This window comes from Aedes albopictus, chromosome 3, assembly GCF_035046485.1.
Source record: "Aedes albopictus strain Foshan chromosome 3, AalbF5, whole genome shotgun sequence".
In the NCBI taxonomy this organism is placed as follows: Eukaryota; Metazoa; Arthropoda; class Insecta; order Diptera; family Culicidae; genus Aedes; species Aedes albopictus.
In genome coordinates, this window is record NC_085138.1 from 184,452,974 (window position 1) to 184,479,299 (window position 26,326).

The following is a 26,326-nucleotide window of genomic DNA, read 5'->3' on the forward strand; positions in this document are numbered from 1 at the left end:
TTTGTTCACTAGGCAGTGCCAGTGTTAAAATGTCTATACCTCTGAGGCCTCTAAAACCCATTTTTTATTTTTATGTAAATAGTATTTTTGTCATCTAAAATTGAATCAAAAAATGTTTCGGTAGGTGATTTTTTAATCCTCGATTTTGTTAATTTTGGTCTTTTTTTGTTTTTCTTGTTTTCATTTTTGAATATTTCTTCTCTTTGATAATATTCCCGAAAACCTATTTAAGGTACACCGGGGCAAGTTGAAACGGGTGGGGCAAGATGAAACGCGAAGTTTTGAAATAGTTTTCAATGCATTTTAGAAATTTTTCTTTCGTTAAAAGATTGTTTGAATCAAAAACTATGTGTTACGGCATTCAAGCTGTTCACAATTATTGGATAACTTTATGTTAACCCGCTGTTTCATCTTGCCCCGCCCGTTTCAACTTGCCCCCGGTGTACCTTAAGTATTATGAAAGCCTAAAACATTTTGAGATTTTATGATCATGGTTGAAATATTTTTTTTTTCTCATGGAAAAAAACATTTTTCGTTCAATTTTGGAAAATAATTTTAGAGTATATTTGACATCCCTAAACTATTCCACTATAATAAGTGATCGAAAATTAAAATATGTTAATTGTTGCGATTCAATACAAAAGAAACAATGGCATTTGAAAGTTGACTGAAAAATGCATGATGTATTTATCAGAATGTGGTAGTTTACTGTATTCTATTACATATGACATAGTCGTTGTGCCCTCTACTGCAATGATTGAGACAAACGAACAGTTTCCTTTTAGTTAATGAAATATCGCTGCAGCAGAAACGGTCCAAGGGTCCAGCGCGTATGGAACTCATCTATCGGTCTTCAACACTGCTGGTTCGACTCCCGACCCAGCGACAAAAAAATAATGATTAAAACATTCATGTGTGGGGGCATCACTGCCGTAATTCTGCAAAGTGACGTAAGCGACATTGAGAGTTTTGGCCCAATTTTGGTTATTATGCATAAAACTCTTGCTCATCCTCTAAGTTTCTTTCCATAGATGATAGATTACGACTAGATCTTGCATTCTAATACAGCAGGCATACCACAGTGTTATTTGTACACCAGATATTATATATAATATACCAAAAAATTTCGAAATTTTGAATGGCGCTTACGTCACTTTGCAGAATTACGGCAGATCAGTACCGTCGATAACAAAACGGTGCTAAAAATAGATTTTTGTTTTGGTTTTTCGTGTTGCACGTATCAAGCATGTGCAAATGCAAATGTACAGCATATGCAATTATGTTACTTTAGCAACATCTGTCAGCGTGCTGCAATATGTGACACTAATTTGATTTTAGGAGGGCCCTTTTCGACTTTAATATTGCTTCAATGAGGTGTTTAAAGTAATGCAGCATTATATTCACAATTTCAATTATCAATATATGGCAAAATTGATGCACTTACATATATACGGCTTCGTGGTTACTTGAGTAGTGTATAAAGATGCGCATGCGAGCGACAATTTGTTTAAAATATTTTTACCCGATTGTCAAAATTAGTTCCGGTCTTCGGCAACATTCATCATTCAGATCTGAAGAATTCAATTTGGCTTTGGCCCTATGACTTCATCCATGTGAAATGCTGTACAGCGCGGAGAACCTTTTTGAAAATTCTCCATAGTAATTCCCATATAAACCAATTCTGCTTTTGGGCCACCATAAATCACCACCGAAATGGCTGAAAATTTGACAGGACTCCAGTTTTGCACCAAGTTTTGTAATGAACATATGGGAGCTTTTAATTTTTAATATGTTTTAAGTCCGAATTGCCCTACTCAGGGGAATGTCGTTTCATCAAAAATGAGATCAGAGAAATGTTTCTGTGATAGCAAGTTAATAAGAATGGCCAATTGATAACTGTGTTTGCTCTTGCTCTTGTTCTTGTACTGATAGATAAATGGAAAAACGATCAAATGTAGAGTTTTCAGGTTGGTATCAAAACTTAAATGCAATAATGAAATTGCGTCAGTCTTATATTCTTGGGATTAGTGTACATTTGCAGTCAAATTTACTGATCAATATGCAGTTGAAAACAAATCATGTTTTTGATTTGCTTCATTTTGATGTTGGATTTTGCTCGACTATGCATTACCAGAGAGTCCTAAGCTTACTGAACACCATTGCTGAAAGCGCCATTACTCTAGCTTATTCAGAATTCTTAGATATAAGTGTTTGAACGTTTTTGACGCCGGCACCGTCTAGTGGAAGAATATTAGTCCAAGCTTGCCAAATAGCTCTTAGCTTGCTGGATAACTTTGTTGAAAACGGCACACTTCTAGCTCGTGTGAGCTTCGAGATATACATCTTTGAGTTTGTTTGTTACTGGGCACCACGTAGCGGATAAATTACGAGTCAAGGACTCAATTGTCAGTTAGTTCTTAGTTTGCTGAACAACTTTAGCTAGTTAACCACCAAACAAACCTTCGAGCGAATAATCTACCCTCCAGCAGTGGAGTGAGTATTATTTCTAATTTTGTTCAAACGAATCGAGCTACCTATGCCCATGTGGCTGCGGGTAAGCAAAATTTAAATAATTCCTATCACCAAACATCAAATTCGGAAAATGCACGTGATTCAGGCATGTCTGCTTCCGATTTGGCTTTTTATCTGAACAATTGCAACAAATGATTGATGCAATGTTCAATACTCAAACTAAGGCCGAAGCTATCCTAGTTGGAGTTAAATTTACAAATAAAATTGTAATTGGATTACGTTTTGGTAATGGATCCAAATAAATTTTTAAACATTTTAAATTGGAATGCTCGTTCTCTAAATGGTAAAGAGGATGAGCTATTCCATTTTTTAACAGTCAATAATGTGCATATTGCAGTTATTAATGAAACTTGTTTAAAACCTGGGTCTTCAATCAAATGAAACCCAAACTATTTTATTTATAGAAATGATCGCCTAGATGGAGCATGTGGTGGAGTTGCTATCATAATTCACAGGCGCATCAAACACCAAATTTTTTCATCATTTGAAACCAAAATTTTTGAAACTTTGGGTGTTTCTGTTGAAACAAACTTTGGTAAGCATACTTTCATTGCGGCCTACTTGCCTATTCAATGCACTGGCCAGCAAATAGATTTTCTTAAATTTGATTTGCGAAAATTTAGTTTTATCAGCGAAAGCTTCTGCAACGAACTCGGACTCGACCTGTTAGAAGCAGACATGGACATTGAAGGAATCTCATCTACTCCTGCGCACGTAGACAAGTGCGCACAAATCATGATTGCATCCAGATGCTCGGACTTTAGTACACCAGTTCCGTGCATGGTGCTTGAGAAAATCACCAGAACACTCCCAGTCAAACCAGCAAACATCGATGGTTGGCCAATTCCAAAATCCATCAATTTGGCTGACCCACTGTTCCACCTCCCTGGTAAGATCAATGTCCTGCTTGGAATTGAGCCTTTCTTTCAACTCTCTGAACCAGGAAAAATCGCCCTCGGCTCAGATGACAATCTTCCCACATTACACAATGCCAAGCTAGGGTGGGTGGTTGCTGGTCGTTATCGAGAACCCAGTATCCATCCCTATGCTACCACGTCAACATGTTTGTTGACGTCCACTGACAGCCTCGATCAACAGTTGCATCGAATCTGGGAGCTAGAGGAGTACGCGCTACCCGTGCATCATCTAAGTGAAGAGGAAAGGCAGTGCGAAGAACATTTCCAAAGGCACACCCTTCGAGACGACACCGGAAAATTTACCGTACGGCTGCCATTTCTACACCCTGTGAGTCAACTGGGCGAATCGAGACTGATGGCTGAAAGGCGACTGAATCACATCGAACGAAAGTTGCATCGAAATCCTAAGTTAAAACAGGAGTACCATACCTTTCTCCGTGAATACTGTGAGCTGGGACACACGACACTCGCTGACGGGCCAGCACCAAGGGATTCCGTCTACTTGCCTCATCACTGTGTGGTAAAGGAAGCCAGTTCCACAACAAAATGTCGCATCGTCTTTGATGCCTCCGCGAAGACCACCAGCGGAAGGTCCCTCAATGACGTGCTTATGGCTGCACAGTTAAAATAAAAATGTAATTTTAAGTTTATTTTCATGCACATATTTGGAGCATGAAAATAAATGCAAAATTCCATCGAGTTTTAAATCTACACGACTTGGAAAGGGAAGCGGTTCGTGTAAAATTAAACATCATTGAATTTTACATGAACCACAGCACGCGGTCCGACGACGTCATGCTTTGTTTGTTTTTTTTTTGTTCCCACCATTCCCATTGAAAAACCATTCCCCTCCCGGGGGTACAACTGGCAGCAGTAAATGAACACACAACAGCGTTGGATTTGGAATTCTTTAAAATGCATCTTTTATTCTGAGACTAGAGGTGTTTTGAATTAATTGATATCCTGCCGCACACATTATCATATTTCCGAAGCAGTTGAATTTCATCACTTGTGCAGATCGCTGGGCAACAAATTTGGAAGCGGATTTGCTTCCTCCGATAATCACGCTCAATTGCTGCTGCCGCGGCATGCCGCCAGGAACTACAAACCGATGTGGTGTTGCTGCTTTCGGCTGTGGGTGGATGCATGGGATAAAACTTTTGATAGGCATTTAAGACTGGAAAACACTGATTCTGCTTACCTCAAGTTTTAGTCCACTAGTACAAACGATGTAAATTGTTGCTCCCTTGCATTTTCACTACTTTTGACAATTTGAACAATACATTTTAAGGCCGGGAAGTGAATTATGCAGCTGACAAACGAAGATAGTCCGGTTGAAGATTTTATCATTCCGCCATGACTGTTTTTGACTTGACTGATGTGTACTACTTCATGTAAAATTCAAGTATTCTTCGTTGAAAAATAAGGGTATATCGATTTATTTTTATAATGACTGAAAATCAAATAAATAAAATTGTAAATTTAGATAAAAATACATGCTCCAGGTTTGTGCATGGATTTTAATATAAAATTAAATCGAAAAGAAGTTTCAACTCGTGTACATTTACATTTCAATCAGATTACAGCTCGTTGAAATTTAATTAATTTTTGCTGTGTGGCCCAGTACTTCAGGATTCCATTGTCAATATTCTTTTGCGCTTTCGCTTCCCGCCGATCGTGATTACCGGCGATATCAAGCAAATGTACCGTATGGTGAACATCCACGAATCCGAACGCGATTTTCAGCGAATTCTTTGGCGATGGTCTGAAACCGAGCCCGTTGGCGAATATCGATTGAATACGGTCACATATGGGACGAAGAGCGCCTCTTATCTAGCGACGAAGTGTGTGGAACAACTATTAGAGTCACACAAGGAGCAGTATCCGACGGCGGTTGAAAAGGCAGAAAAGGGCACTTACGTGGACGACGTGCTGACCGGCGCTGATACTGAGGAAGAGGCCATATTACTACGTGAGCAACTAACAACCATCTTCGCCGCCGGTGGTTTCCACCTGCGCAAATGGGCTTCAAATAACTCGGCAGTTCTCGGCGGTGTACCTGAAGAAGACCGAGAGGTAGAAGTACCAATCGAACTGAACGACAACCGAACCATAAAGGCCCTCGGCATCCACTGGCAGCCGTGCAGCGACGAGTTCCTGTTTACCTACACACCGATCAAGATCTCTCAGCCCACTAAACGTAGCATGCTTTCACAAATCGCCAGCATCTTTGACCCGCTCGGTCTGTTAGCTCCAATAATCGTCAAGGCGAAGCTGTTCATGCAACAACTGTGGGAGCTGAGGGTGGACTGGGATGAAACTCTCCCTGGTGAGTTTGTTCAAATTTGGTTGTCGTTCGTGCAAAATCTTTCCGATCTCCAATACTTGCAGGTACCTCGTCGAGTGATCGGCATTCAAAGCGCAGCCCGCGTTCATCTGCACGGCTACAGTGATGCTTCCGAGCGAGCCATGGGTGCCTGTGCCTATATTCGAGCTGCAGACGAACACGGCAACACGTCATCGCATCTGCTGTGTGCAAAATCGAAGACGGCTCCCATCGGCAATGGACGAACAACGTTGCCGCGACTAGAGCTATGTGCGGCCGTGATGCTAGCACGATTGTTGGGAAATGTTATGGAGGCAATCACAATTCCCATCAACGAAGTTCAAGCGTTTTCGGATTCAACGGTGGCATTATCATGGATTCATGGTGGAGCGTCGCGATGGAAAACGTTTGTCGCCAATCGGGTGGCAGAGATCACTACTCATCTACCTGTTGTCAACTGGCTACACGTCGATACGCACAATAACCCAGCTGACCTGATCTCACGTGGTGCGCTACCTGATCAAATCAACAACAATCCTTTTTGGTGGCACGGCCCCGAGTGGCCTGCACCACAAAGCACTCATCCTTCTCGGTCTGTTCCCGATTTCGACCTCAATCACCAGCGACAGGTGGAGAGAAAACAACGGTCGGTAGCAGTGGTGTATCTAGCAGTTTACGAAAACTCATTTCTCGATGCGATGCTAGCCAGATACTACCCAAATATCCAACTCTTACTGCGAATTACTGCTCGAATGCTGCGCTTCCTACATCGAGAATCAAGATCAACAAAACGTCTGACTACGCTGGAAATCGACAGAGCCATGCAAATCTACAGTGTATCAAACAATTGTCCGTACAGCAATTTTTTGGTCAAAATAATTTTTCATTCAAATGTTTATAACTTTTTTATACGCCAATCAAAAACGCTGAAATTTTGACAAATCATAAACCATATATTGCAGCTCCATTGGTAAAATTTTGAGCGAGATCGAATAAGTTTTCTGAAAGTTATAGAACTTTTAGTGAAACTTATAGGATTTTTGAACACATTTTTAAAACATTATATCTCAATATGTAGTCGATGAAACTTTTTCAATCTTTTTTGTGTTACAGCTTATACCTAAGGCTTTCATATGCAGCTTCGTTTGAGGATTTATATTCACTATAAAAAAAACATTAAAAATCTGTATATATTCAGAGTATTATTTGGAAATTTATCATATTTTGATCAATAAAAGTGCCAAGTGTTTTCAACTTTTTTAAACTCTCTTAATGTAATATTTTTATACAGGACCTACTAAACAACATATGAAGAGTAGGTCCTATGCATTTTTCGTTCAGTTTATGCACTTTTATTGGTAAGAAACGTTTGGCAGATTATATGTTCAAAATATGATAATTTTTTAAATACCGTCAACTACGTAAGCAAATTTTTCATATTTTTTGTAGTGAATATAAAACCTCAAACGAAGCTGCATATGAAAGCCTTAGTTATAAGCTGTAACACAAAAAAGATTGAACAAGTTTCATCGACTACATATTGAGATATAATGTTTTAAAAATGTGTTCAAAAATCTTATAAGTTTTAGTAAAAGTTCTATAACTTTCAGAAAACTTATTCGATCTCGCTCAAAATTTTACCAATAGAGCAGTAATATATGATTCATGATTGGTCAAATTTTCAGCGGTTTTGATTGACGTATAAAAAAGTTATAAACATTTGATGGAAAAAATATTTTGACAAAAAAATTGCTGTACGGACAATTGTTTGATACACTGTACGTGCGACACGTCCAATGTCAGCACTACTGGAAGGAGATTGACCAATTAAAGCAAAACAACGATGTGAATCGCCGAAGCTCGCTTCATCAACTAAAACCCTTTCTAGATGAACATCAGCTCCTCAGGGTGGGCGGCAGGCTGCAGCAATCGGAATTGAGCTACGATACGAAACATCCGATATTGTTACCACACCACTCGTCTTTCACTTCTCTCATCCTTCATCACGAGCATCATGAGCAGCTGCACTGTGGTCCCCAATCATTGCTGGCTGCGGTACGACGAAAGTTTTGGATTGTTCGTGGAACAAGTGCTGCCCGCAAGATCTGTCGCGCTTGTGTCAAATGTGCTCGAGCGAGACCTGCCCCACTACACCAGCTGATGGGCCAGCTACCTGCAGATCGAGTGAAGCCGAGCCCACCATTTTCAATTACCGGTATCGATTATGCCGGACCGATCAACGTCGTTAGTCGACGGACACGCGGTGCTGTACCGACGAAGGGATACATTGCGTTGTTCGTTTGTTTTTCTACACGAGCTGTGCATCTCGAAGTGGTATCGGGCCTCAGTACATCTGCATTCATTGCTGCGTTCACTCGCTTCTGCAGCCGATATGGGTTGCCGTGTAAGGTTTACTCCGACAACGCGACTAATTTTCGTGGAGCAGCCAAGAAACTCCGTGAGTTCTACGAACAGATCAACACAACCATAAATGCCGATGATGTTACCGATTCCCTCACCGACAAGGGAATCGAATGGATGTTCATTCCACCTAGGTCGCCTCACCACGGCGGACTTTGGGAAGCGGGGATAAAGGTGGCAAAGGGTTTTCTAAGTAAGTTCGGCAATGATGCTCGGTTCACTTTTGAAGAATTGAGTACCATTCTTGCGCAGGTAGCAGCTTGTATGAACTCTCGACCGATCGCTGCCCTATCCGACGACCCTAACGAAGCTCAACCTCTCACGCCAGCGCACTTTCTCATCGGTCGACCCTTGAACATCGTACCTGAGATCAACCAGTTGGAACGCCGCGTCGGATCCCTAAGCAGATGGGAATTTGTGCAACGGGCCGTGCAAGAATTTCGTGTGCGGTGGCAATCAGAGTACGTGCTATCACTTCAACGTATGACAAAGTGGCAGCGCTCAGCATCGAATATCTCGACAGGGGACTTTGTATTGTTGGCTGCGGACAACGAGAAGCCCAAGCAATGACCATTGGGCCGCGTCGTAGACGTTTTCCCTGGACAGGATGGACATGTCAGGGAAGTTTCTATCAAAACCGCCAATGGCACTACCCGACGAGATGTTCGACGAATTCGACGAATCCCGCTGGAGGACGACGAATATGTTCCAGGCCGCAAAGGAGCAGAAATTCTACGAGGTAATTTGGTGGGCGGATTATGTTGTAGCGGAATGTGAGGACAGCGCATTCGTCGTTCGCGCCAAATATCAAAATCCAACTGTTTTCTATTGAATTTCCAAATTCCACTCTCTCTACCCCAATACTATAACAAACACCTCTATTCAAATGCACTCGCTGATTGTTTGCTATACGAAATGCACTATGTATATAAGGAACCATTGAAATACATACCGAGTTAGTTGAAATTGTACATCCAAATCGCGTCGCGCAAATTATTTCTCAACCGATCACATTCCCCTGGCTCACCGACCTTTTTTTTGGACCTCACGGAAACAGAGGTTATGATGATTGTTGTGGTTTTTTTTTTACAAAAACTATGACAGCTCAAGATGCAGAAAAGCTTCCTCGATGGAACGTAAATTTCGCGAGGATACATAATTCGTAAGTAAAAAGCGATCATTACAAAGTAATATTTTAGTAGTTATTGTGTTAGTAGGTTTATGCGCATTTAATTTCACCGTGATTATTGGGGTTGTAGAAACATAAAATTAATGCGCTTCGAAAATGGTGAATATTATCATCTAGTAATGAAATAAATCAATTTGGTAATTTAGTAAAACTATCTCGAATCACAAGAAAACTCAGCTAAGTAAACTCTCTTATGTGGGCATTTTATGGAAATGGTGGCAAGCTATCAATTCATTACTAATTTGAGCAAAATTAACTATTTTCCATTCCCGTTAGCCAATTCTTCAATATGGCGACGATCATAATTAGTGAAAATAAAACGTAAGCAAGTTTACTTTTATGATGACCGCAATAAATGTAGCAGTATCGTAGTTTATGCTTTTCCACCAACAGATGTAATTACTAATCGAACGTATCGTCATCTGTTGAGAGATTGAACAGTTTTATTGTGGTAATAATGAATGCCAGAAGGTTTAAGATTTGTTTACTCTTAAAATCTGGGTTTATGGATATCTTCAAGCATTTCATCAATGGTTTTCATAGAGGTAGTCATAAAACTGTCCGTTTTAATTATTGCTATAATAAAACCCTAATAAAAATCAAACGAAACCAATCAGCAATGGAATTGTTCCTTGGGCAGGATCTTGAGGTATACGTTGTGTAAAGTATGTTACCAATTTTGGTACGAGACAATTTGGAATAACTCCGGAATTATGTGGTACAGATACCCGTGTTCCCAGAATCCTGAAATAGAAGAATTTTGCAGGATTTTTGTTTTTTTTTAAACCGGAGCATTCTCTTCTTGTGTGATTTGAATCTAGAACAGCAAACACGAATCAAAGCTATTGATAATTATGCCGCATCCTACCTAATCAGAAGAAATTTGTTGTGTTTAATAATCATGTTTTTGCTCAGTAAAAAACACAAGTCGAACGACCCAGGACATCAGAACGTAAATGTATTAATGTTGATTAATTTTTAGATTCTTTTTTGGCAGCTAAATAAAATGAAAAAGAAGGATGATTGCAAAAGCCACTTCAATAAGTATGAAGGATAAAACCGATCATTAATTTATTTAATAAAATATTCACAACAGGGAAAAGGTTATGACTTTAAGAAAGAGTGAAATAAGTAGAAAGTAAAAAGTAGGTTATGGTGGTGAATAACAAGGCATAAAGCAATGTATGACATGAACACATTACCATAAGAAGACACAAAGAAGCAAACATAATTTTCCTTGGAAATAACACCCGACAAGCTTCTACAAGCGACGTGCTGTGACTAACTCGAATAGGTAACGGAAAATTAGCCGATAATGAGTACGGAAAACGCCGAGCTGAAAAAGCGAAAAGCAAAACTTTTTGTCCCAGGCTTTGGCTCATAATGAACCATTTGTGTGAGTTGGTTTGGTATTAATTAAATCAGGGCAAATGAACAAACGAGAATATACAGGGATCGTTAGGCGACAGCTGTAGGAATCATTCATCGAAGAGGGTACAGGGAGGAGCAGCAGCGACGGCATCGCATCAGAAGAAAACAATTTAGTTTAATGTGCTCTCGAGCTTTGACCTGATTGCGAAACGGAAACTGTAGTTCTTAGTAGACGAATAGTGCTGCTGGTGTAAAAGACGGCGGGCGTGAGTTGGCTAAGAAAACTGGATGTGTTCAAGAGTCAGCGAAACAAGAAACAAGGACAACAGAACTTAACGATGCTAAACGGAAAACAAATTGTCAACACATATTTTTCCTCTTTTTACGTTCCCACTGGAAGAACACCACTGCATAATTAATGTTGGAGGATCCGTCACATGCTTGTTGCTGATACGAATCGTTTAACGTCTAGGTACGCGTATACATAAATGCATGTTGGATATGTTTCATTCATGTGGTTTTGTGAATCGATTCTGAATGGTCTTAAAGGCGTGTGAAACTGGTGTACAATGTAAATATATGAAAATGTGAAACCTTTTGAATAGCAATTTCAATACCTTCGAAAGGGAGCCATCAGCATATGCAGTGTGGGACAAAACACTAAGACCACCAGTCGTTTTTCATACAAAATGGGCAAGTTTGACAATATGGTTCTCAGTTTCTACTGGACCTTTGCTTTGGTTTGCTTTGCTTTGCTTTGCTTTGCTTTGCTTTGCTTTGCTTTGCTTTGCTTTGCTTTGCTTTGCTTTGCTTTGCTTTGCTTTGCTTTGCTTTGCTTTGCTTTGCTTTGCTTTGCTTTGCTTTGCTTTGCTTTGCTTTGCTTTGCTTTGCTTTGCTTTGCTTTGCTTTGCTTTGCTTTGCTTTGCTTTGCTTTGCTTTGCTTTGCTTTGCTTTGCTTTGCTTTGCTTTGCTTTGCTTTGCTTTGCTTTGCTTTGCTTTGCTTTGCTTTGCTTTGCTTTGCTTTGCTTTGCTTTGCTTTGCTTTGCTTTGCTTTGCTTTGCTTTGCTTTGCTTTGCTTTGCTTTGCTTTGCTTTGCTTTGCTTTGCTTTGCTTTGCTTTGCTTTGCTTTGCTTTGCTTTGCTTTGCTTTGCTTTGCTTTGCTTTGCTTTGCTTTGCTTTGCTTTGCTTTGCTTTGCTTTGCTTTGCTTTGCTTTGCTTTGCTTTGCTTTGCTTTGCTTTGCTTTGCTTTGCTTTGCTTTGCTTTGCTTTGCTTTGCTTTGCTTTGCTTTGCTTTGCTTTGCTTTGCTTTGCTTTGCTTTGCTTTGCTTTGCTTTGCTTTGCTTTGCTTTGCTTTGCTTTGCTTTGCTTTGCTTTGCTTTGCTTTGCTTTGCTTTGCTTTGCTTTGCTTTGCTTTGCTTTGCTTTGCTTTGCTTTGCTTTGCTTTGCTTTGCTTTGCTTTGCTTTGCTTTGCTTTGCTTTGCTTTGCTTTGCTTTGCTTTGCTTTGCTTTGCTTTGCTTTGCTTTGCTTTGCTTTGCTTTGCTTTGCTTTGCTTTGCTTTGCTTTGCTTTGCTTTGCTTTGCTTTGCCCTGAAAAGGTCACTGCCTTAATACCACAGCGGGTCAAGAACAACAGAACGTCATTGTGGATTCGTTTCAACGCTCGTAGTTTTTTACGCCTTGTTTTAATTGCTGCCTTCACTTCTGCGTTCCACCATGGTACACTTTTAGTTCCAAGCTTTCCCGAGGTTCTTGGTATGGACTGCTCTGCTGCATTGATGATTTCGATACTTATTTCTTCTGCTGTATACCTGGGAGCGGTGTATGCGTTCTAGAAGAATATCTTCATATAGAGCCCAATCTGCTCTTTCGTGTATCCAGCGTTTCCTGCAGCGTCTTGTTGGTACATCCATTGAGGAAGTGATTATCACTGGGAAGTGATCGCTGGTATGGTTATCTGGGTCCACATTCCATTGTAATTTCGGTGCTATTTCTGGAGAAGCGATGGTAAGGTCGATGGCTGAAGTTCTTCCGCTTCTTGGGTCTAGACGAGTGTGCTCGCCTGTATTGAGAATAATGAGATTATGTTGAGCGGCAAAATCTTCAATTACAGCACCTTTAGTATCGTTTTTGTAGCTACCCCAAAGCGCGCTGTGCGAGTTGAAAACTCCCATTAGGGAACGTCCATAAATTACGTCACGCCAAAATCGACCATTTTCGACCCCCCTCCCCCCTATGTCACATTTTTTGTATGGGACCTCTGCAATTTTTGTATGGGTCGTCACACTTTGCTGAACCCCCCCTCCCCCCCTCAAAGCGTGACGTAATTTATGGACGTTCCCTTATTACCACCGGGTGAGGTAGTTCTGACATTAGTTTTTCTAATTCAGCGTGTAGTTGGTTTGGGGGGCTGTGACATGGAATGTATATTGATACGTACGTAGCTTCGATCGGGTAGCCTACTCTTGCAGCTACCACTTGCAGATTAGTATTTACTCGTAGAAATCAGGCCAAACATTTCAATAGGTCCTATCTGCATTTGAGAGGCTCTCTTTGTTTACTTTCTCTTTCAATTATTACAATGTAATGAAACACTTTTCAACTACTTTTGAAGTACAAATCGAAAGACGATTGTTTTGACCATCGTTCTATGCAAGAAGACAATCATAATTCAAATAAACAGCTGAGATATAAACGAAAGAGAGGGAAACCAAAGAGAGCCTCTCTTCTGCAGATTGGACCTTTAGAAATGTTTGGCCTAAAATGGGTGTATCAATGAATTGTGAACAGCGAGCCCTACACCGTTTTGGGTACTCGATGTTGGTCCAGGGCGGATCGACCATTTGTACTCACCTCGTTGAAAATTCTTCACGGTGTCAATTTGAGACAGTCGAGTTTCCTGTACAGCAGCGATGATTCCAGGTAGCAATTCTGATGTAACTAGTTGCAGTTCGGCGTATCGTTCCCTGATACCATCCACGTTCCATTGAATGGCAATGCACCGTCTTGATGTATTCGCTTCCGGGTTATTTGGACTTGTTCTATCCGTTCGCTCTTGGCTAGTTTCCGACGTCATGGCAGGGTTTTCATTATTCTCAACAGGAAGACCGGAGACTTGACGAGACAGTGGCAAATTGGCGGCCTTGTCTGTTGTCCCCGGTGCGACCTCTGTCTGTGGAGACAGTGGAGGGGCTACTTTCATCTCTTCCCCTCCAAGTTGAGCATGTTCTTCTGGGAGAAGGGTGGTTGTTCCGCTGCTTGCTTTGTATTGTGGGTTTGTTGATTTGTTGACTGAACTGCGACTTCTCGTGTTGTCCATAATCTCAACAGGAAGACCGGAGGTGGATTGAGACAATGTCACATTGACGACCTTGTCAGCTACCCCCGGTACGACCTCTGCCTGCGGAGACAGTGGAAGGGCTACTTTCATCTCTTCCCCTCCAAGTTGAGCCTGTTCTACTGGACGGTGGATGACTGCTTCGTTGCTTGCTCTGTAGATTGGGTTTGTGGATGTGCTTGCTAAATTCAGGTTGAGCGTGCTGTCGATGTTCTCGACAAGAGGATCGGAGCTGGGATTAGGCAACGGCAGCTGGCCTTGTCTATTATCCCCGGTGCACCCTCTACCTGTGAAGACAGTGGATGGGCTACTTTCTTCTCTTCCCCACCAAGATGAGAGGGGATGACGTCGGTTTGTTTTGAAGTGGGAGTGTTTTTTGCTTGTTGTTACTGCGGTATTCTTGGTTCTTTTCGGTTGATGGGTTTGTGTAACGTTCATGATAGTAGAAAAAGGAATAGGATGCCTATTCGGTTTAGTTAGATATCCCTGTCATATCTTGATCCCGATCGGAATCTAGATTTCGTGGATATTGATGTCATGCTGCGTTAGATCTGCTTCATCATTACTGAACGAGAGTTTAACAGCGGCATTCTTTTGAATTTTCGGTGGCTTCACTGACACGTTGGGAATAGCGCGCTTTTTATGCGAGCTCTTGGAGTCTGAATCGCGTGACGTACTGGATTGACTTGCGCTGCGTGATTGTTGTCTGGTTTGCATTCGGTGTGGTTCGACAAATTTTTTCCTCGATGCGTGCTCTACGCTGCTCAGATCTGTCTTCTGGGAGTGGCTGAGATCTGTATGAACTTCGTGGGATTTCTGCATCTATTGCATAAGCTGGTTAAATTGTTCTTGCAGTTTCGCTTGATTTTCGAGCACCTGATTCAAAGATTTCTGGAGATCAGCCACCTGCTTGCGTAGCTCCCGGTTTTCTTGTTGCAAGATTTTATTTGCTTCATCTTTCTGTTTTAGGAGCTGGGTTAGATTGGAGATTTCCTCGTTCGTTGATTGTGCGTTCGTCAGTCTTTGCTGCACTGCATTGGCGTACGTGCCCCTCGATGCTGTCACACAATTTTGATACGCTTCTCTGGCTTCCGGATATGTCAGTCCTTCATCTACCTTGATTCGGATGATTTCCACTTCCCTTCTGTAGGCGGGACATGAACGGCTAGATGGCGAATGATTCTTTTCGCAGTTTTTGCAGTACGCTGGTTTGCCACAGGTTACCTGTCCGTCACTGTCAACTATCTCATGTGGTTCTGAGCAATTCCTGCAGGCTACTCCTTTACTGCACTTGATTTTAGCATGCCCATAGGAGAAGCAACGATAGCATAAGAGGGGTGAAGGGTAGAACGGTCTCGTTGGAATGCGTTGCAGACCGAGTTTGATGTGCTCCGGTGGAACGGTCCCTTTGCAAGTCAGTATCATAATTCCAGTGTTCTCCACATTTCCATCTGGCGTTCTGCGAGTGACTCGACGGACTTCTGTTACATTCTGCTTTGCAAGGTAATTTTCGATTTCTTTTAAATCCGTGTCGACCATTTCCCAGTCTGTCACTACGCAGCGGCATTTGTTCAGCGAAGGGTGGTAGATTACCTCGACTGGTGTACCGTCAGTGAGTTTCGTTAATTTGAGCAATTTCTCGGCCTGTGATCGGCTACGGACTTGCAGGGTATATCGAGCACCTCGAGATTCGGACCTTGCACTGTCGATTGGCCCTCCTGCAGCCAGCTCAACTGTTGTATCGATGATCAGTGGTATTCTCGGGAGAGGTGTATTACCTACACCTTGCAGCAAAAGATATTCCACATCACCGTGCATGTTATGTGGGTCCATGAACACTGGGATCGAACGTCGATTCTTGTTGATCTTAGGCAGCGCATTTTGCGAGGCGGTTTCGCGATTCACTCGATTACGGGTAATGTTAGGTGGTTTACTGCTCGATATATCGGCCATGCCAATCAACAAAAAACTCCTGCTGCTTTTCGCAGCAAGGAGGGTTCTAGGGAATGCTCAATGACCTCGGCCAAGAGCGCAAAAAATGTATTCACACGAATCGAAAAATCAATCACCGTTGTTTTTAAGTTTTTGTTTTGATCTTCACTTTCTTCTCGTGGGCACTTTTGAAGCAATGCAAAGTCAACTGTGGCTCGACACTCAGTTTAACTCAGCACTCGCTCTAGTTATGTGGTCTCAAAATGGTCCGACTGTACGATAGGTATTGTGAATATGCGATAGCATTTAGCATAATCACATCGCAGCACGAGCGAAAATTAAATAACTAGCGGAGTTATTAACTTGGGCTGATTAGTCAGCTGCTTCACTTGTGCTAGGTAATAAACGAACTCAAAAGCCGCGGAAAATCGAAAATAATAGCTAGAGTAAACGCGCACGAGGGTAACTCAAGCTTGCTTAGGCTCTCACTGTACTGCCCACTCAATCAAGGTTGTGGAGGCATGGATGAGGTCCAGGAACTGTAGTTGGCTCACCACAAAATTGTACGCCAGTAAGCGCAAGCTTCTGGCTAGTGTCTTTACGTCCATACTAAGGTATGGCGGCCCGGCATGGGGCACTGCGCTAAGTACTGAATGCTACTGTGGTAAGCTGGAAAGTTTTAACAGGCTGATGTGCCTGAGAATTGTGAGCGCGTACCGTATACCGTGTCATACGCGATCTGCGTCATCACTGGTTTGGTGCCTATCGGCATCCTTATCAGGGAGGTCATGGAGTGCTTCGAGATGCGCGGCACAAGACAGGACACAGGCACACAGGACTGCCAGGATCGCTAGGATGGTCAAATGGCAGCGCGCGTGGGACAGTTCCACCAAAGGAAGGTGGACCCATAGGTTGATACCGAGGGTAGATAGTTGGATTAATAAGCGCCATGGGAGAGTAACATTCCAACAGACACAGGTCCTTTCAGGCCATGGTTGCTTCCGAATATCCCGTTTGTGCTGGTTTAGAGGAAACGGTCGATCACGTTTTGTTTGTGTGCCCGCGTTTTCGCACAATGCGTGACCGCATGCTTGCCACATGCGGGGAGGACACAACTCCGGACAATCTTGTCCAGAGGATGTGTAGGGATGAGTTTGGCTGTAATGCCGTTTCAACCACTATCACCCACATCGTCTTGGAGCTACAGAGGAGGTGGCACGTGGAGTCGGCGGATGGCTAGTTCAGATGCAGTTCAAGGTGGTTCAGGGGTTCGGAGTCAGCTTCGTAGGTCATACCGGTGCCCTATGATCGAAATCGACCCTTACAGCGGTAAAGTTGTAACCGTTCGCCGAATTAGCTCGAGAAGTTTCAAAACTCGGTGGCTTTCGCGCCACTCTCGCGAACGAGAGACCACCGGTTCAAATTCAAGTTTGCCCGACTAAAGTGACGACTCTCATCTCAAGGCTTTCTCGAACGGCCGATGGCTGAAATTAAATCCCTAAACGCATCAAATCTACTATACAAAACGAAGGAACTGAACAATAACGGAAACTTACATAACAAAACGGAGTTGTAAACAACAAAACTAATAAATGTCGCTGAAATGAATTTATTTAACGGTTCTTTGAACAAAAATAGAAGTAACAAAATAACACAATACAAACAAGAAAAATAAAGCAATTGCATTCATTCTAAATGTATATTATTTTCACAAAAATGCTCGTCAAGTGTGTGTGTGTGTGTGTGATCATGGCCATGAATAACGTACCTGCGCAGGTTTTGGTCGTTGACGATGCTCTCTTCGTGGCCAATCGTCGACGACGGTGGGCTCTTCCGATTGTTCGCCGAATTAACGATGCGGAGGGGGTGTCGGCGGTCCGATACTCTGCCCGATCATGCGTAACCGCACGCAGGTAGGCCGGAAGTTCTCCCTTTACTCCGTTTGGCTGCCAGTAATTGGCGGACGAGGAAGAGCACCAGTAGAGCACTGAATATGGCTTAAAGCCCGAAATAAAAAGCGTCTTTTGGACGCTAGGGTCCAAAGACGAACACAAAATTAAACAACATACACTAAAACGAATTCAATTATAATAATTACCTTTTTTAACAACAATTAAACGCACAGGGAACAGAGCGTCTGCCCCTGGCGACAAAAACCATAATTTAAGTCACTACAGAACAAAAAAAAACAAAGACAATTAATCTTAAATTCACTTCAAACGGCACTACTTAACAAATTTACATTACTACAAAACACTACACACCTTAATAAAACTTAAAACTGGCAGAAGGTCGCCGAAGCTCGCTTCTGTTCTCCAGCCGACTCAACTATCAAGTGATGGAGTCAAGTCGATTTCTCTAGTCAAGTAAATTTCCTGCTATTGAAGCAGTCGTCTATTGAATCTAAAAACTATTATATACAAGTGCGCCAAATTCAAATCGCACATGGCCGTAAAACTATTTAGCGCCATCGAAAAAGTCCTATAAGATACAACATGAATCGTCATTAGCTTAGCCTAGACACAAACCATATATGAAACGGATAATCTATACTAAATGAAACGGCTCAAACTCTAAGGCAAATCAACGAATCTAATTCAAATGAGATTTTACTTGAAAAGATAAAAACGTCAAAAGCTACAAATTAACTAAAATAATCATGAAAACTAATAATTAATCATAAGAAAAACAAATTCTAAAATCAAAAACAAAATATTCAAAAAATATAACAATTTAATCTACTTGAATTCAAACTTTATCTTACTTAAACAGAATAAAAACGTCAAAACGTTACAAAACGTTACAAAGTGGGCACGGAGAGGAAGTCCTGGTAGCATTTCTGTCGTGGCGTCAGTCTACTGAGTTGATCCAAGCCCGCGTTTGGGAAGCAGTTCCCGCTAAGGGCCGAGGCAGGTGGAGACCCTACTGTCAGTAACTTTCTGGTGCAGCTGATAGGGTCTGAAGGCAAGTGACACCCTTGCTTTCAGCAGGTCAGATCTAGTTGCATGTAGGCATCGGCTCTTGATGTCTACAAAACAGCTTGGCGTGGGCGTGGGGTTGGCCCTGCCCGCCTTCTGAGGACAAAGGGAGTGGTGTGGACCACTCGGGAAACTGGTTAGGTGCCAGTATGCTATTGTGATGAACTCTCCAAAGTGAGTCATCGATGTTAGTTGCTGCAGGCTACGCAGCTAACCTTGAGCGTGCAAGATGCACTAGTTCCTCTCTGAAGCAATGCTTTATTGGTGGTTCCGGAGAGACGAATGATTTGTCTACCCTAGGTTTGTTGTTTGATGGATCGAGGAGTGAGTAGTCCCCGCTTTTACTTTTGTTGTAGAAGACGGCCTCAACCCCACACTACCCGGACCTGCCTGTTCTGGTGTCTGTTGAGCAGATTTCACCCCTATGGTTAAGAAGAAAAAAAGAAGCTCTCAGTTAATAACTGTGGAACAGCTCATAGAACACTTAACTGAGAAGCAGGCTTCGTCCCAGTGGGGACGTTACGCCAACAAGAAGACCAAATTTTTGCCTTAAACATGAAAGTGAAATGAATTTAAATGTTTTACGAAACTAGCAAAACCACATAAATATTTTGCTAGTTTTGATGAGTTCTTTCAAAAAGGGGGTCGACATTTTGTGTACATTTCATGATCTTAGAAAGGTGGCGCATTTTTATTAGTTTTGACAGTAATTTTGGCTTACTCGTAACCGTAAGGCTTTCTGCTGATTTTGTTGTAAGCCATGTGTTGCAATTCAAGGTAAAATGGAGACGCATGGTTATTAATGCCTATACTTTTTCTCCATTTCTGCAAATAGTCAACGAACGTTTATACTCATTGTATGTCTGTGTACTTGTTTTGAAAGGGGCTTTATCTTTTCGTTCCATATATACTCTTTTTGTTAAATGGCATTTTACCTCATAGGTATATAAAGGGTCATTAAGTATGAAATTATTCATTTTCCTAGTGTCAGATAGGCATAGAGCTTTCCTTAATTTAAGTGATTTATGAACTGCCTCTGGAAGGTCTTCTAAGCTAATTTGTGACTACTGTGGTGTTTGGTAGCTACTGGGCTGTGATATCCACTAACAATCAAAACTTCCAGCGTCGAATCATTCAAGCCTGCTTTAATAATTTCGTACATAGGTCAGTTACCTACCTAGAGTGGAATATTTGCTCACAACTCGAACAAGTCAACTGGTATATTCCCAACGATTCCATAAACTATGTTTAATGCTATTTTCACAGGTGGTTAGTGTCGGTAAAGTTTAGTAGGTAAAGTTCGCATCGTTGAATATCATCAGTCTAACATATATGTGACGGTATATGCGGGTATAATACAGGGAAATGACATTAATCCTTTCGCATGATCCATCTATCAATGAGTAAATGCATTATTTTTCACCGTTTTCAGGGACGTTTTTGGGCTTTCCGACTTTAGGATTACATTATGCGCTCGATTTACTTTCGTTTATTATTTGGTATACACTTTGTTGCCATAGACAGTTAAAGCACTTGTACGGCGCCTTTTTATATACAAAAGTGAGATTTGAAAAACTCACGGGGACTGGCACCTATATCAGTGTGGTTATAATTTAAAATCTATCATGACTAACATATTACAGTAGATTCTTTGTAGCGAACGGTAGAAAATATATAGAATATTCATCGAAAAATGTAATGGTAACCGTAAAAGTTGCATCTTAAAATGTTTCCGCTTAAGCCTATCGATTCGTATGCTATAAAATTTGACTAGATCTTTTTTGCGCTTTAGTTTTACAGCAAACTTTGTACCAGGAATATTTTCCCTCCATGGCTGACCCGCACTCCCGGGGCTGGAACGTAAGCAGTACCACCGATGGACCCCTGCTGCTGCTAAATAACCACCCTCGAAGTTCGTATGATAGTGGCCGGCCTGCGGGTTGATGTGGTCAGCGATGTGGTGAGAGTCCTCATCGAATCACTGCTGTGATGGTTCCGTAACCGACTGCTGCTCGTCTGCCCACTGCCATTGTGGGACACAACGTCGTCCGGAGGAGTCCCACACAGTCCGGACCGGAAAAGCCACCGAAATGGCGGCAGTCTTCTGTTGGAGAAATTGGGGAAAGAAGTTGAAGGATTACTGAGTGCTCATTTGACGATGGTCCAGAGAGCAAATATTCAAGGATTAGACGTTTAGCCTGACTTGAACACGGAAGTTTGAAAATGGTGATTGGCAGAGAAAGCTTCAGTTAATAACGGTTTAAGTACTTGAAGAACATTAAGCTAATAAGGGGACTTTGTCCCAGAGTGAGAAGGTGACGCCAAAAAGATGAGAATTTTTCTATGGTGAATTTGCTTTCTGGACCATCGTGGATTACTTTCAAAGAAGAATAAACAACACGCATTAACATACTTCAACGTTCTGACAAAGTGCGTCGAAAAAAGGCAGTAGATCAGCGGATTAGCTGCGGAATTGAGCGGCGCCAGGCTTTGGATGAAGGTTGCGATGGCGATGTTGGTTTGAGTTTTCGGAATCTGCTCGAAGACCTGTAGCAAATCGAACACGATGTACGGCGACCAGCAGAGCACGAACACGATCACAATCACAATGGTCATCTTGACGGTTTTCACCTTAGCTTTCGGGATGATACCACGGGAACTGGCACGCCTCCGGGCCAGTTCGGCACTGCCGTTCCGGAAGCGATCTGAAAAAGGTGCAAGATGCAATCCATCAAATTTGATCTTCAAAACGTATCACTCAACCCAAGCAACACACATGTTATAATAGAGTTACGACAGCGCATGTTTTGGTTGTATAGAAGTTTATTTTACGTAATTCTAACATTGTGTTTAAATAACGTAACATAAACTTCTATACAACCAAAACTTGCGCTGTCGTAACTTTTATATAACATGTGTGTTACTTGGGAAAGTTGGAGATGAGCTGAAAAAAGAATTCCACTTACGTTTTCCACCAACCGGACCCAACATCGAACCCTTTGACCAAATGGTCTTGATGATTATCACATAACAAGCCGAGATGATGAAGGCTGGTATCACAAACAGCGAGGTGGCCACCCAACACATGTACAGCTGCCACCGTAGTGCGTCTCCCAGGTCTATCCAACATTGAAGTTGATCTATTAAGCAGAAAAAAGGAAACACAGGTAAAGGCAAAGAAAATCGATTAAGGGGATAGTACGACGCATTAGTTGGAACATCATCACCATCAGCATTACCAACCTTGAATGACACGTTCCTCGTACAGATAAAACATGGGCGATGAAAAAATTGCGCTAAAACCCCACGCGGCTCCTACCAGTCTTCTAGCTCTCTTCCCTGGAATCGAAAAAGCACAAAAGCAAATAAGAACTCAACGGCATTCTATTCCATCTTGCGAACATTGGTTTTTGCAAGGCCAAACCTATTTGTTTCGGGTTTATCCTGAATGGATGCAACCAACCAATCAACAACAGCCTCGAATGGCTTTCTGATACAAACTGATGGGAACGCCTAGTGAGTTGAACTCATATTCGTACAGGAAGGATGTTGGAATCATATGCCTGCCCAAGCAACACACTTTGTTATGGAAAAGCTTGTCGTACTTATAAATAACATTTTTCTGTCATACCTACATGTTCCGTGACTCTTGCATGACCGAAAAAGCGCAAGAATTTTGCCTTCTGCAACAAATTATTATTATGCAAAAGTTTTGATGTAACCTTATGATAACAAGCAAACATGTTAGCGAGATGTTTCAAAATTAATCTAAGAGTAACCCAAGCAACACACATGTTAAATATTAGTTACGGCAGCGCAAGTTTTGGTTGTATAGAAGTTTATGCGACGCTATTTCAACACAATGTTAGAATTACGTAAAATTAATTTCTATACAACCAAAACTTCCGCTGTCGTAACTCTTATATAACATGTGTGTTGCTTGGGAAGGTGGGGCAAAAGTTCGATCCTATTTGTAAATTCAGTTTCTCTCAGAAAATCGAAGCAGATAAAAATAAATGAAAACCATATATGGTGATTCAACCATCCATGAGCTAAAATTTTGCTGAACAAATTTACGTCAAATGTCTTTTCAATCTTGAGGTACAACACTTTTTGTATGTGTGTGTCTTATTCGAACTCTTGCCCCACTGGGGCAAAAGTTCAAATATGTATAGTGTTTATGAAATTTCGCTAACCGTAGCACACTTGTTTGACACTTTGAAAATAGGATTTGATTGATTGATTTATCTTTATTTGAGATACTTTCAGCCCTTGACTGGTTCGTCTCTTTCTTGGGAACACAAAAAAAAAATAGGAATACCTGAAACCAATCATTATTTGATGTTGGAACTGGAATACACGTTAATGTTCTAACTGGATTTTACCCAATTCAGAGTTAAAATTACTATACCAAAAATTAGTAGTTTTTCGTCAAATTCAGTTAAAACAACATTTGTTTTCAACTTTGAACGCATTTTCTCATTTATTCCATTATTTTTAAAGATAATATGTACATTTTGCAGAATTTTAGGTTTTTTACCTAAAGCTGCCATATGACTTGAACTTTTGCTCCACAATTCGAACTTTTGCCCCACTATGTGTAATATATGATTTCCAAATCTTTTTTTGCAAAAAGTTGTACATGCTAAACTTATCTTACCTTACCGGTCAGGCTAAGGCCGGGGTGGCCTCTGCTGTACATAGTAGCCGCCTCCATTCCACTCGGTCCATGGATGTTTGTCGAACTCGCACTCTGCGTAGGGTCCGCAGATCGTCCTCCACTTGGTCGACCCACCTAGCTCGCTGCGCTCCACGTCTTCTTGTACCGGTCGGACGACTCTCGAGAACCATTTTAGTCGGGTTGCTATCCGACATCCTGATGACGTGACCCGCCCACCGTAGCCTCCCGATTTTCGCGGTATGGACGATGGTTGGTTCTCCCAGCAGCTGATGCAGCTCGTGGTTCATTCGCCTTCTCCAAGTCCCGTCTTCCATCTGCACTCCGCCGTAGATGGTACGCAACACCTTCCGTTCGAAAACTCCAAGGGCGCGTTGGTCCTCTGCACGTAGGGTCCATGTTTCGTGCCCATAGAGGACTACCGGTCTAATCAACGTTTTGTAGATGGTTAACTTCGTGTTACGGCGAACTTTATTCGATCGTAGAGTTCTGAGTAGTCCAAAGTAGGCACGATTTCCTGCCACAATGCGCCTCTGAATTTCTCTGCTGGTGTCGTTGTCGTCGGTCACCAGTGAGCCCAAGTACACGAATTCTTCAACCGCCTCGATTTCATCACCGTCGATATGAATTCGGGGTGGCGGGCGCGGTGATTCCTCCCTAGAGCCCTTTGCCATCATGTACTTTGTCTTTGACACATTAATGACTAATCCGATTCGCCTGGCTTCACTCTTTATTCGGATGTACGTTTCCGCCATCGTCTCAAATTTACGAGCAATAATATCAATATCATCGGCGAAACCAAGCAGCTGAACGGACTTCGTAACCGTAACCCTCGGCGAGATTCGAAGGGACTCGAGAGTGTCCCTGATACTCGAACTACGCACATCACTCGATCCATCGTCGCCTTGATCAACCGTATCAGTTTATCCGGGAATCCGTATTCGTGCATACCCGGGTAGAGGTAAAATACTGACGATCAAAACATGATATTGCTTTGATTGATATAAGAGATAAAAGATCTGAAAATAAAATCTGGAAAATGTTCCTGGAACATCTGAACAATATCAAAATTTGATATTTCAAGATCATACGAATAGCTCGCTGCTATTGGTTAGATCTTACAAAATCTAAATATGATTTGATGATGATGTTCCAGGAGTAAATTTTTGATTTTATTTTTAGATCTTTTATCTCTTATGTCAATCAAACCCATATCACTTTTTGATCTCCATATCAAAATATGCTATTATTGAGCTCTTTTCCTCTACTCGGGTAATCTGCCATAGCTGTTCCTCACAAGTTCCTACCTCATGCTTCCACGGGTCAAGCGATGACAAAGACCGCCAGCTAAGAGTTGTGTGCTTAGCTGATAGTGCAGCCTGGGCACTGTTGTCCTTCTGACTTAAGCTAGATTGAGGAGGTACGATCCGAGTGTCTGTTCACCAAGGAGGTGCGGCTCAAACAGCGTCTGTTCTGGCATCCAGCGGCTGAGTAAGAAACGCTGCACCACGCCCAGCTAGATCCAAGCTGGTAGCCCCATCAGCGTGGTCGTCCCAGTGTTGATTGGGACGTTAAACAGAACTGGCACGATGGCCCTCCGGCGAGACAGGAGTGTTGGCGTAGGCCCAATAAGCCACCCGTAAAAATCCCCATTGCGAATAACATAGGAGAAAATACGACTCGATACAATCGGCAAAGACCCACGCGACGAAATAAGGACTACGATTGGAAACATGGAACATGGAATTGCAAGTCACTAGGTTTCGCAGGATGTGACAGGATAATCTACGACGAACTACATCCCCGCAACTTCGACTTCGTGGCGTTGCAGGAACTTTGTTGGACTGGACAGAAAGTGTGGAAAAGCGGGCATCGCGCGGCTACCTTCTACCAAAGCTGTGGCACCACCAATGAACTGGGAACAGGATTTATAGTGTACATGCTAAAGGGCTGTTCATAATCCACGTAGACTTTTTAGGGAAGGGGGTCTAATCAAAGTCTACGCTCCATACAAATTGTCAAATTTTTGTATGAACGAAAGTCTACGACGGGGAAGAGGGGTCTGAGATTGCCGTATTCTGGTCTACATGGTTTTTGAACAGGGGCTGCATCTTCAAAATATACCAAGTTATGCTCCACAATAAAATATCTAATTCAAAACTTGGCGTGTAAACTTGATTCCGGAAAATCGTTAAGCGAATTACAAAATAGCCAAATATATTCATGTGCTAATAAGTTTCAAAATCATGAAGCTTGATATGTGTTTATTCATCTTCGAAATATGCACCGGTGAACGACCGGCATCGATTCCCGTGAAATCCGCATATTGATTCCGAAATGGCCAAAAGAATTTTGTATATCACAAAAATGGCTCAGAATGATGTATCATAAAACATCAAAAAAATTGAGGTGTCGAATGAGATACTGAATAATATTCAAAAATTGACCCTGGAACCGGTTCCTCGGAACATCCGTACAACTGACATATTTTTCTATCATTCTAGTTCACTAACGTCTGACAGCTAAACTTGGATAACGTCCATAAATTACGTCACGCTTTTAGGGGGGGGGGGGGGCTGTGATAACCCATACAAAAAAACAGAGGTATCATACAAAAAGTGTGACATAGGGGGGAGAGGGAGTTGAAA

The 26,326-nt window shown here is 42.0% G+C and overlaps 1 protein-coding gene across 2 annotated transcripts in view; it reads right to left on the minus strand.

Moving 5' to 3' along the window:
* Nucleotides 1-20,106: 20,106 nt before the first annotated feature.
* The window catches only part of LOC115261363 (cardioacceleratory peptide receptor), a 142,614-nt gene continuing 136,394 nt past the window's right edge, over nt 20,107-26,326 (minus strand). For both annotated transcript variants that reach the window (XM_062856357.1, XM_062856358.1), the window contains 4 exons: nt 22,244-22,339; nt 21,967-22,140; nt 21,414-21,705; nt 20,107-21,104 (listed from right to left, as the gene is read on the minus strand). In XM_062856357.1, coding sequence (XP_062712341.1) covers nt 20,894-21,104; nt 21,414-21,705; nt 21,967-22,140; nt 22,244-22,339 — 773 coding nt within the window. In that variant the 3' untranslated portion in view covers nt 20,107-20,893. The remainder of the gene's footprint in view (nt 21,105-21,413; nt 21,706-21,966; nt 22,141-22,243; nt 22,340-26,326) is intronic.